The sequence below is a fragment of the Pagrus pagrus genome (assembly GCF_965226575.1).
Source record: "Pagrus pagrus genome assembly, chromosome: 10".
Taxonomy (NCBI): Eukaryota; Metazoa; Chordata; class Actinopteri; order Spariformes; family Sparidae; genus Pagrus; species Pagrus pagrus.
Genome location: NC_140194.1, coordinates 12,409,295 through 12,422,121, shown reverse-complemented (window position 1 = coordinate 12,422,121; position 12,827 = coordinate 12,409,295). Strand labels below are relative to the sequence as shown.

The window sequence follows — 12,827 nt, the reverse complement described above, 5'->3', positions numbered from 1 at the left end:
TCTGATAAACTGTCTAATAACTGGTCATCTTTAATAGACCTAGCTGTTGAGGACTGTGTGTTAAATTGCCTGGAGAAAGGAGGCAGCAGTGTGCCTAGGAATGCGGTGGATATATGGATTAGTGTCTGAAAAAACTCTGCCTGAAGATGATGGCTGCTGATCTCAGGAAAAGCAGTTTTAGACCCTAGTGCTTGTGTTTTGAGAAGTTCATCTTTTCAAAAAACCCCCAAGGTTGTCGTTCATTGTCCATGAAGCTGTTTTTCAGCAGTCTTTGCAAGTTTTTATTCTGACTGGCAGTTCTAAAAAAAAAAAAAATCATCTTTTCACTGCTGTAATGCTAAAATGAAATAAGACAACATAATGAAGTCTAAAATTTTATTTCTAACTAGGGGACGACCTCCTGACTCCAACGAATAATATGCTGCTAAAGCCAACAGAGAGCTGGGAAATCATTTCCTGTTTGAGATTCTCTCGAGATCAGCAGCTTTCAATCTCTGTAATGATGCCGGGCCTCATTTATCAAACAGGTTACCTTCCCTGCACGATCAATCTCCATGTTTTAAGCATTTATTGGACTGGGGGTTCAATACTATAATATTTCAATATTGAACCTGCTAGTTATTTAATGTCAACAACTGTCATGACACAATCTTGACAAAATGACATCAGCCATTTTTCAAATTTAGGCATCAAGTTTGGAGAATTATATTTCTTGTGCGTTGCACTTGTGGCTCTATTTCTTTTATAAATCACTGCTACTGTCAGTGACAGTCAGTCAGAAACAGGATCTGAATGGTATATTCCTGTAAATACTCTCGGTGATTCATGGTCCCGTTTATTTATGTCTTCCTGCTCTTAATAAAGAGTAAAGACGTTCACCTTGTGCCAGGCTCAATAAATGAGGCCCATGTCTCCTGTGTTGACCGTTGCTTCAGCAGTGTCATCCATGCTGTTGTTGTGATTGATGACTTATCCACATGCACTGTCAGGTCAATTGGTCAGAATTAAATGTGAAAGGTGACCTTCAAAGGCACATCATGCGAGCGTAGCACGACCCAACCCCCCCCACTCGATCCCGAGCGTACACACCAGACACTAGCGTCTTCTGTGCCTCCTATTTGGTGTCTCCTGGAGCAGGAGCACCATGCATATTAATGAAATGTATTCATGTCACCAGAGGGCACTACTGTGCTTTATTTTTGATCACCACTGCTTTCAGAGTCTAAATGACATTTTAAACCTTAAACCAGTTGCGAGAGGAAATCTGAGCTGACAACTTGCTCTTACGCATGAGCACTGATTAATTTGTGTAACTTTTGGAGGTCGATATGATTAGATTGCCCTTATGATCCTCTCTACTGTGTGGTGCCACTATTTCACTACTTCCTGTTGACTCTTATTAATGTTAAGTGGTGATCAGATGACAAATACATCTTTAAAAAATGAAATATTACAAATTAGGATCTAAAAATAGAGTGTAATCGATGTTTTACAGGAACCAATGCACTTGTGTTTAACCAAATGTCACATTGGACGACTTCCCAAAAAGAGTCGACTATTTGCTCATGAGGCACTCAAGTACAAGCCATCCTGCTACCATTGAATTGCCTTGTGTAGTAGCGCATCGCAAGCCCCAAAATGCCTAAATGAATGAGAGAATGAGAGCTCAATAACCGATGTCCGCACACAAGTGAATGCTGGCAGCTGTAGTATTGGTCCTCCAGGCCCAAAGGAGCGACTTCTTGCTGGTTTTCAACCCTCCACAGGCTCCCTGTAGATTCTTCTCCTCCTCTACCTCTTCCTCCTTGCTCTCCTCTCCCCCCATCCACACTGGACTCCAGACCTTTTTCCTCCACCTGCCTCTCACTTGGCCTGGAAAACTAGACCTGCCCCCTCACACACTCTACTGCTCTGTCTCACTTCCTTAGCCATGTGGTTGCTCAATCTATTTTCCTGTGTGTGTTTGTGTGTTCGTGTCGGTCTTTCTCACACTCTCTGGTCTTTTTCTCCTCTGCCTGTTGTTATTCTCCCTCTTCTGTACCCTCTATCTGCCATGGGACCTCCGCTCCCTGTCTCTGTCTCTTAGTGGGGCAGTGTCAGGGGGTCAGAAGGGGGCAGCAACAGGGCATGGGGATGATGGGGGGGGTCCTTATCGCAGTGACAGCGTGAAGAGCATGGTGACAGAGGGAGTGAAGGCCGGGAGGTGGCAGACCGTCCAGGGCCACATGCAGTCCGGAGGATTGAGACCCAAAGAGTGAGTTCAGAATCGGGCAGAAACAAAGCGAACATTTCAGTCACTACCATGCACATGTTATCTGTACCTCAGCAGCAGCCATGATTAGACGTATGAATCAGTTCTGAGTGGAAACAGGTCAAGTTCAGCAGGGAGGAAAGTGCAGCTCAGGTGTCAAGGTGAGCGTGCGGGCACAGATCAAGGTGTGAGCTCTGGGGAAATGTGAACACTCGTCATCACGATAACAATAGTTACTCGAGCCGCGTGGTGACTGACACAATCAGCCCAGCTGCTCCTGTACAAACCTGCAGTGTGAGGAACTGCACCGCCCGCAACACAGAAATAGTCCCATTTTCACACACTGGCTGAAATAATGCATCATACCACGCTGACCCGCCTTTTAATTAAGATTTAGCCTGAAATGTCGACTGCATGTCGGTAAATGCGTGACACATGACATGATTTAGGGTCTATTTTCAGCGTGTCGTAAATCAGGCAGTTTAATTTTCGGTTCTTCGTGATTTTTTGCACCTTCCTTCGCCACCTCGTGCCTGTGATTTCTTCCTCCACAACACATTTACGCTCATCACTACCTCACTCCTCATTCTTCTCTCCTCTTCTCATCTTTCTTTTTGCCCCCTGTCTATAATTGGATTCTATTTTCAGGCCGCTATAAGTGTCTGTGTCTCTTGTGTTTGTGTCTCGCACCCCATTTTCTGTCTCTCCTCCATCGTCACCCTCTGCTCTTATCGCTCCCATCGCGCTCTCCATCTTTCTGTCGCCGTGTAAAGCCACTCCTCTTCTTCTCCTCCCTTTTCTTCCACTAACTGCTTCATTTCTGCAAAATCCCTCCATTTACCTTTTCATCCTTTCAGTTGTGACGGTTAAATATGATGGATAGCGCGCTGAAAGCCTTATGCAAAGTTGTGTTATGTGAAGTAATGCAGAGCAAACTGTAACTTACTGATGTGAATAGCTCTCTCATGACCTAATTCTGGTAGTCTGGGTTACACAGCGATCTGAGAGAGAGGAGGATATATTTAGTGAGTAGAAAAAGACATAAAAAAGATGATACAGGGTACAGAAGAGCCCATAAAACCCAGGAATCATGTACCTATAAGTAAGCGACATGTGTCTTAGACCTTTGTGTTGATGGGACTACTGAAACATTTTTAAAAAAGGCAATGAGCCAATTAAGCAGCATTTATGAAGGGGAGGAGTGGAAAATGAGCGGCTGACAGAGGGAGGGAGTCATACTGTAGGACTTGGTTGGCTGTTGGGATGTCTCTAGAGGTGGCGCATGTGTTTAAAAGACGAAAAAGACTTAGAGAGAAAGGAAGCGAGGCTATCAGAGATGGAAAAAGTTGACTGACGAGTAGAGGACATGGGGATCTCTCATCACACCAAAAAACCCTCATCGAGAAGGCCGGGAAGCTGCAAAACCACGACCGACGCGCCTCGACGGGGTCACGTGGCGCAGAATCGCACCACGCCCTTGCGGACGGTGCACATCCGACCGCTGCACGCGCGAAGCACACCCTCACGCAAACAGCACGCTCAGACGGCGCAGACACGCAAGGCGCACCCACATCTGACGCAGACGCACAGGGCGAGCTCACAGTCCGCACTCTGCTGCCCGACGCAGCCCCATGAGCAGTACACAGCACACAGCGATCACTCAGGCTGCACCTTCTACTGCTATTTCTGCTACTGCTGTTACTGCTGCTGCCTCACGTTGCTCTCTTTCTCTCTCCTCCTCCTCCTGTCTCCACCTCCCAACGCTCCTCCCTCCGCCTTCAACTCAAATACCACTCTTCCTCCTTCCTCCTCCTCCTCCTCCTCCACCCCCTCACAACCATCAACTTCCTGTTTGGATGAACTTTCCTGTATCCATCCTGACGTCAACCTGACTTCTTCTTCTGCTGTGTCTCTCTACTGCCCCGTGCCACCTTGTCTCATCTCTGATGATTCTGTCCCTCTCTTCTACGTCTCATCTCCTGACCTCACCTCTTCTGACCAACTCACCTCCTCTTGCCACGGCTCCTCTCCTACATCTACTTCTTCTTCTTCTTCTTCTTCCTCTTCCGTGTCCTCTGACTCCTTACCTCCTCATCATCCTGTCCTCTGCCGGCCGTGGCCTTCTTCGCGTTCTCTTTCCTCCCTGCTCCTTTGCCCTCCCAGCTTTGGGGATCCAGTCTTGTCCTATGCGTCCACTTTGGAGCACATCCCCTCTGGGCCGGCCCGGCCTCGGACGCTGCTGCGCCAGCAGAGCCTTCAGCAGCCTCTCATCCACCCATCAGGTCCTGGTCTCGGCCAGCCCCCCACCACCTCCCAGAGCTTGGGACAATTACACACTGCACCTGGACAGCCTGGGGGAGGCGGGGGTGCTGGGAGAGGAGGGGGAGGTGGCAGCGGTGGTGAGGGTGGGGGTGCAGGTACGCGAGGCGGTCCCAGGGGTGCACGGGGCAGCCCAGCAGGAGCAGGTGCCTCTCGCTATAGGGGAGGTGGTGCAGGAGGGCGCTCACGTGCCAATCCTGGCAGCTGGGATTACATGATGGACCAGATCCGGAATCGTGGCCTGGACGTCAAGTCCTTCCTGTGAGTCTCTACAACTCTTCTTCATGTGTTTGTGAGGTCTTTAGTGGTGTCACCTGCTTAGGCTTCTGTCTCGATCTGTGTCTAATGGTACATGCTATGCTATGCAGTGTTATATTATGTGTTTGTTTAAGTTATCTCTTCGCTTTAATGTCTAAGAAGTAAATAGTTTAAAATGTATGTAAATACTGACCAATCTGCTTTTACCTTTATTTATGTGAAATACTTTATCTGTGCCTTTTCTTTTGGGCGTTTTCTTTCAATTTGTATCGACATCCAGGGAAGGATATTACCTCTGCACGTCAAAATATGTTTACTGTGTGCTTACATGTATGAATGTGTATTATGTAGGTGTGTGTTTGCGGTCCACAGCTATATTGAGATTGTGTGTTTGGGGCATTTGCAGGATTCTTTTACACAAGGTTTAATTATCACTTTCACTGTAAGTTACAAATGCAATTCAGTCCATATTAGAGCTTATTATGTTAATGTGGGATGATGAAGTTGGACGCAGATGAGGAGGCTAGAGGTTGGCTTAACTGAAAACTCTATTATAAATGCTAATAAGGGAAGAGTTATAAATGTAAATAAGCTGTTGGCTGTTGGCTCATAGGCCCTGTGGTGGTGCAGGAGATGGATCAACATGTTCTTATCAAGATGCCATAGATCACATAATGACATTAACAATCATAGATTATGTTTATTAGATTTCATTCAGTAAATACAGTTACTTGAAATGTTTTATGATCCTGTCAAATCTCAACTGCAAGTCATTCATTGAAATAAAACACGTGGAGCGAATACAGTTTCCAACATCCGTCCGTATGAATGCACAGCGCTGTGTCAGCGGAAATTAATTGCAAAGCTTCTTATTGAGCAATCTCATAAAAAATACATTTTTCCTAATTTTAGAACGAATGACATCATGCGCACGGAAAATGGCAAGGCAGTTGCGACATATTGCGGGCTATTTCTATCCCGCCCTGTGATAAATTGTTCAGTGTTTACAGTGCATGCTCTGCTAAACAGTAACATCTGTTTGGATGGCATTCAGCCTGTCTGCTGCAATTGTCTTTACAGGACGGAGCTAGCGGTGCTAGTTGATAATATTCATGAGATGGTGTCATCAGATGTCACAGTATATTTTATATTCACACTGTTTTCTGAAGCCATCCTTTGGAATGACTATTAAATATCCTGCTTAGGAGACTCACTAGGAGGCCTCATCTGTACGTCATGAGTTGAAACTGAAATGGCAACAATTTGTCTGATATCATTTCATCTTTTATGCTAATGGTGAATCTACATCTGCTGGTTGTGCTGCTAGCCTGCTGACATGTGTGTCAGCATGTGCACATCACACAGTCCATGTGTCACCGTGCATCAGTATAAGAACAAGGGTTAAGCAGCTGTGTGTAGATTTGTGTTAACCCTGAAGCATTGATCTTATGTCACAAGCACCATTACTTCTACAACATATTGTTACTTCAGGCCAGAAGTGGAGGGGGAGGAGATGAGAGAGAAGGGAGGAGGTGATGAAGGGATGAGGAAGGACACTGCCAAGGTACAACATGTGTTTAATGTCCCTTTGCGCTAAATCCATTTTACAGTAGCTTTTTACTATTGGTTTTTATTTTTTTATGTGTGTTAAAGCTTCTCTGAGCATTTGAGTATGACACAGCTCAACTAATGCCCTCAGCTAACTGAGCATTAGCGATGTAGCACATGCCACCACCAAGGTCACTGAGAATATCGCCTATAATAGCCAACTAAAGCACTCATCACTTTGATGTGAGATTGAGGTCGTTGTATTTCCTTTTCTGCAACAGCAACACCTCATATGATTGATGACAAAGTGGTCCAGTAATAGACATGACCCATTGTTCAAGCCACTTAATTTCAACGCTGGCCAGATTCCCAACTTGGTGAATCATTGCTCAGTGAATGTTGATGTTGATGTGATCGACACAGATATCTAGCGTTTGGAGCTGTTTGACCAAATGGATATCTTGGGTGATTGGTCCTTACGCTTTTTGGCTTAAAATCAATAATTTATCCGAGTGTCATTAATGTCCGTTCCAACTCCCGCCTCTGCTTCTTTAATGATTGCTGCATTGATTGAAGCGTTTTGCCAATATTCTTGAGTCTAAATGCTCATACTTGAGGTGATGGGAGAAGAGGAATCCAATAACCTACTGTATTTATTGTATAGTATCAGTACTTTACCATCATAACATATAGACCACTTCCCAACCAGGGGTACTTATGGGGATATGCGGGAAGATTGTGGAGTAGCTCATTGAATGAATTAGTTTAGTAATACAGTAATGTACGATTAAATTGAGAAACATCCACGTGAAGAGTCGGCTGCAACACATGAACACCATGTGATGCAGTTGCTCGAGTTACTGTAACAGTAGGCTGAAAGACTCAAACAGTTGAAAAAGTTAGGAAAAGTAAAAAATAGATCCGTAAAGTAATCAGCTGACGAAAGGGACATGCTTTAAATAGTTAGCTAAACGTATACAAGGTTGAAAAACTGGATAAACTGTTCAAGTAGTAAGCTGAAAGTAATGGATAAAAAGGACGTAATAGTTAAATAAAAATAAAAAGGTTGAAATAGTTGAAATAGCTAAAAGTAGGCTAATGGAAAAAAAAGTTTAGTAGGCCAGTTAGCTAAAAGCGAGGATAAAAGGTTAGCTTAAACTACCTAAAAGTATGTAACTGTAAAATATGTAAATTAAAGTAATGGATGACCGGTCATCGTCTGCTGAAAGTAAGCTAATGGATATACAGTTCACATATTAAGTTAACAGTAATGGATAAATCATAATTGTTTGCCAACAGTATGCTAATGGGTAAAAGGTTAAGAAGCTAGATAAGCTAAAAGTAACGCATGAAAGGTTTAAATAATTAGCAAAAAGTAGGCTAGACTAATTGATTTAAGGTTGTAACAACCTAGCTAAAAGTAATGGATAAAAGGTTATTGTTTGCTGAAAGTAAGCTAATGGCTAAACAGTTCAAATATTTAGCTGAGAGCAATGGAAACTGTTTTTAATTGTTTGCTTGGGTAATGGATGTAAGGTTGAGAAATTAGCTAAAAGTAGAGGATAAAAGCTTGTTATTGTGTACCTGCAGTAGCTAAAAGGTACTCAAAGGTTTAGATAGTTAGACATTGTTAACTAAAAGTACAGGAAGGGATAAAAAAAATATAGTTTGCTGAAAGTAGCTTAATGAATCAAGCTGAAATTGTTGGATAAACAGTTGAAATCTTGAGCTAAAACTAATGAATAAATAGCCTAAATAATAGGCTGTAGATAAAACCACTTAAAATGTTCACATTATTGACAGGTGGTGTCAGTGAAGGGCCTACTTGAGTTAATCCGACAGGGGTTTTGGGGTACGTCAGACATACAATAAAGGGTTTGGAATAACTGGTGTAGCCGAGACATAAAACAGGGAGATTATTAAACAAGGCCTCGTGGTGCTGCAAGAAAAGCTTTTGACAACGTGTAAAAAAAAAAGTTCAGGGTGATATCTTTCCGCAGCTTGGCAGCACCATACGTTCTTAGTGGAGGTATTGTATAGCAGTCAGAGGCTTAAGCTATAGACCCGTGGGTATGGGTGACAGGAAGGAGGCAGTGATGAGGAGGCAGAGTATTAAGAGTAGGGGATAGGGATGAAGGGGGGGAAAGGGGATTTGGAGAGCGTAGTGTAGCAGGATAGAGAAGATGAAATGAGAAGAGTGCAACACGGAGAGTGAGAGAGCAGTGACCCAGAAAACGGTGACACACACCGAGCACCTCAAGACACTGTGTCACTCAAATAGAAACAATTAGTCCAGATCTTCTTAATGAGGCTTAATTAAATCTTAACTCTGGAGGAAGACGACAGGCATGTTCGATGGGAAAGGTGAATCTGGAGGGAAAGCAGGAGGCAGGTTGAATAACTAGATAAATTACTACTGAGTGTGTGGGCGGTGTGGCGTGGTGTGTGAGTGTTTGCGCCTGTACGTACCTTTTGAGACGCGTGGAAGCTGATGTGCGAGCTGCTGAATATCACATCCATTAACGATCATTAACTAATCATCAGCCGTTCCTTTAATTATTTGTTGTCTGTATGATGTGAACACAGCCTGCACCTGTTGACAGCGCCTCTTCATTAGAAGCATTACATTCTTATTAATTTGGCCTTTCAGGTTAAGGTATCTTCTTAATATCCTTCCCTGGACTAAGTGCTTACTGCCGGGGTGTTAATGTGCATATTTCCCCCATTATGACCACTCTCTCTGTTTCTGCTTCCTCTGTTTACTCTGATATGGTCTCTAATTGTCCCGCCGCCTCCCTGCTTCCTGTCCACACTCTCACCTGAAATGACCTCTCCCTTTCTTCTCTCCCCCTGCGCCACACCTTCTTTATGTCCGATGTCCCTCTCCTTTGCATCTGTTCTCTATTCTCGCCTCTCTTTTCTCTATTTCTGTTCCTATTTCTTATCGTGTTTTTTTATGGGGAGCCAGTGAAGGGAAGATGGTGGTCCTGGCTTTGGCCATTGGTGTGGCCGAGCAAGATGACTTTGCCAATATCCCTGACCTGCAGGAAACAGCGCAGGCAGCACCAGCAGCCAATCAGGAGCCCCCTCCTGAGAAGAGGTACCGGATCATGTGTGAGAGCGCTTGTTGTATGCGAGAGAATGGAGTGCAAATGAAAAGGACGTGAATGATATGATATCGAAGAAAAACAAGAGATGATTTCAGAATTAGGTAGGGGAGAGTTTTGTTTTCTAGTGTTTTTCGGTGAGTCACAGCACTTAAGTGCATTGAGCCAGAGAGCTGCACCTGAAATAGCACCAGAGCTCGACACTCTGTTACAGAAATAAAAATGAGAGCTGGCTATGAAACCAAATGTAGGGGGGAAAAAATGCCTGTAATGCTGAGATGAGTAAAGAGATAAAGCAATTTGGATGTTAGCGGTAAAGCAGTAATGAGCTCATAAATCACAGCAGTGCGATGCTCACGGGTACTCGTGTCCCTTTTTTCTGCTTTTAGGGCCAAAATTTCAGCAAATCAAATAAAACTGTGTTTTCTCATGCCAGTGGTCCTTTTTCATGGCCATGATAATTATCTTCCCCATTGCATTGACATTCTCCTCCACCATTTTCATCTCTATTTGTTTGTCTCTTCACTCCTGCCATACAGAGACCTCCCATTGGTAATTGTCAGATTTCCTTTGGATATTCATGCTTTTATTATCCCAGCCCTTTCTACTCCTGTGTTCTTTTTTTTCTCCCTCCTGCTCATTAGCTTCCTTCAATCACCCTCTGCTGCTCGGAGAGTCTCGTCTCTGTAGCTCCACCAAGGGCCCAGAGAGCCTCCTCATTATTCCACAACATGGTAGTCACTTACATAAACATGCTGCTAAAAATAAACCTTTTCCTTGCCAGCCACCTTACACACTAGAAGCCAAAATATCTCCACTCATCTATAAGGATGCAACCACTCTCTTCTCTCGCGCCTCCCCATCTCCCAAAATAATTAGTTTTGCATTCTGTTTAGGAATTGGACCAATTCTTTTTTTGTCGAACAGTTTAAGACCAACAAACGAGCACGGCGGCTGTGTCACGTGAAACAAAACAGCTCAAACTGTGCTTGTGCTGTTCGTTTTCGGCCACGGATGCTGGTTTTGATTATTTGCGCCGGCGTGTAACACCGCGGAGCCAGAGTGAAATCCTGCGATCGGTCCAGCCGTAGGCAGATGCGACACACTCGATTTCCTCTGCAGTCCAATTAGGTCGTTTTAACCTCACTTTGATTCTGTGACAAATTGGAGACAATTTGGAGATACATAATATGACGCTCACCTTAAAACAAAATGGCAGGGGAGGGCGAACAAATTCTGATTTACTCGTCACACCAATTATTCCTCATTCACAAGTGTTTCATCAATTTGACACATGACTTTAAACTAGGGCTCTATTACAATGCAGATGGTAACTGTTTTCTTATCTAGAGTGCACAGCTGCAGTCTGGAGGAGCACATGCGGGCCGTGGAACTGGAGACATTCGCAGGGTCAATCGTGTCCTCTGCGTGATAGTAATTGAACTAATAAGCACCTTTTATTTTTCGTCAAATTGCCTTTAGAGTTATGCTGCATCAACACGCTTGTGAAAGATATTTGTCGTCTGTTTACTCTGCCTCATTTTAGTCTCTTGCCCCGAAGCATCTGGTGACCTTTCCTGGAGTTACAAACAAGCATGAAAGTATTCTTTGAGTAAGAATGTCACTGTTGTGAACTTCAAAAGTATCCGCATTGCTCAGGATAAGTGTGAAACCCTCGGAGCCAATTTGAAGTGCACATTACGTCTGGCTTTTCCAGCTTTTGTGTTCACCTGGAAACCTCCTCAAATGGGTCGTGAAATAAACAGCACCACGAGCCGCAGGCTGCTCGGTCCAGCACGTAGGCTGCAGGACGCGCCTCGATTAACGATAATTGAGTGTTTTGTTGTATTTTATAGATTAACCTGAAGTTCATTTAATATCTTTCAGTCAAAACAGAATGAGTGGCAGCTCACAGTCTGTGAACAATAGAGAACTAGGAAGTAAAAAGAAAACAAACACGTATTGACCCTTTCGTGAGCTCCTTTGCGTCCCTCTCTGGAGCTGTAAACTAATTCCACTTGAGCCATTTATGAGTTTGTTTGTTTCACGATAGATCGCAAATTCAAATGTCTAATAAATGATTTAGCCACACATTAATTGGATGCTAAATTTAGAAGCTCGAGTAAACATTATAAGTCCACAGGGAATTAGAAATGCAAGGTGTAAGCTTGCTGGGAGTATATCATTCCCCACGGTGTTAGTGCTGACTTCATAGATGTCTGACCATGATTTAATCAATCACACTCCTGGCATACTGCTCACTCTAAACGGGGCTCTCGAGCCCGCCTGATGCCCGAGACAAAGCTGCACTTCCATCCGTCTCTTACCCGCCGAAGCCCTTGTAAAGCCATATCATCTCATTCTGTGCATTCCCATCAAACACGTCCTTCATGTGGCCATCACTCATCTCCATACCTGCATCACTCACGTTGTACTCCGGGAATTTATTCAGCTAAATTGATCGTCTGAGCAACAACCCACCGGCAAATTTTTTCAGCCAAACATAAAAGCCTCTGAAGTTAATGTGGATAGTTTCTGTGACTCTCCAATTTTAACATCATCATTCATTCATCAGCTTCTCCATGCCTGTTGAATATCAAAGAGCTGCTCTGCACAGCTGGTATGTGGACCCTGACAACAGTTAAACAACCAGTAGTGGAAATGGATTAACTTATATAATGTAGTTAAAGTTATAGTATAGTTAAATATTTCTCCCAGAATGTGCTATAATAACCTAACTCATCATTATCTACTAAATAGTCATCAAATCAAAGTTATTCAGGAATGACTGATTAACGATTCTTTAACTATACAGTTGTTCCTGATTCATTCCTTACTCACTCCTCAGTAACTACTCACATCCTTGTTAACCCTGAAAATTTAACAGAAGTGTAGAAAAGTGTCCATTTCTTGCAATGTTAAAGAAAGTGAGAAAAAAAAATCCCTGGATCCGGCCCTTTAACCGGATCAGGACGAAAAACCAGTGGGGTCGATTCTGGGCCGAGACCCGTCCTCCATCCAAGTTTCGTGGAAACGCCTTAAGTTGTTTTCATGTAATCCTGCCGACAAACCAACAAACAGAAAACTAGGTTATATTATGTAATAATAAATAAAAGCCAGCGACAACAGTGAAATGATACATGGATGCATCAGTAGTGACAATATAATAATGTCCTATTTTAACTTAAGTACATTTTGCTGGTTATACCTCCCTATGCGTTACTAAAGTAAGAGTGTCAGTGCAGGTGTTTTACATATATTGGTTTTACATATATTCTATTGTTGTATAATACTTAATTAAAGATCTGTGTGCTTCTTCCACCGCTGGGAACAACAACAATCCT

The 12,827-nt window shown here is 43.5% G+C and overlaps 1 protein-coding gene across 3 annotated transcripts in view; it reads left to right on the top strand.

The window, feature by feature from the left end:
• Positions 1-12,827, top strand: part of syt7a (synaptotagmin VIIa) — an 88,787-nt gene that overhangs the window by 50,855 nt on the left and 25,105 nt on the right. For 2 of the 3 annotated variants that reach the window (XR_014623439.1, XM_084364807.1), the window contains exons 1-2: positions 2,358-4,831; positions 9,345-9,476. Coding sequence is in view for 2 of the 3 variants with exons in the window: in XM_084364807.1 (XP_084220933.1) it covers positions 3,618-4,831; positions 9,345-9,476 (1,346 nt within the window). In the remaining variant the exon portion in view is untranslated. Of the gene's footprint in view, positions 1-2,086; positions 2,255-2,357; positions 4,832-9,344; positions 9,477-12,827 lie in introns of those variants that run through there. The other variant, XM_084364808.1, reaches the window with a different exon arrangement.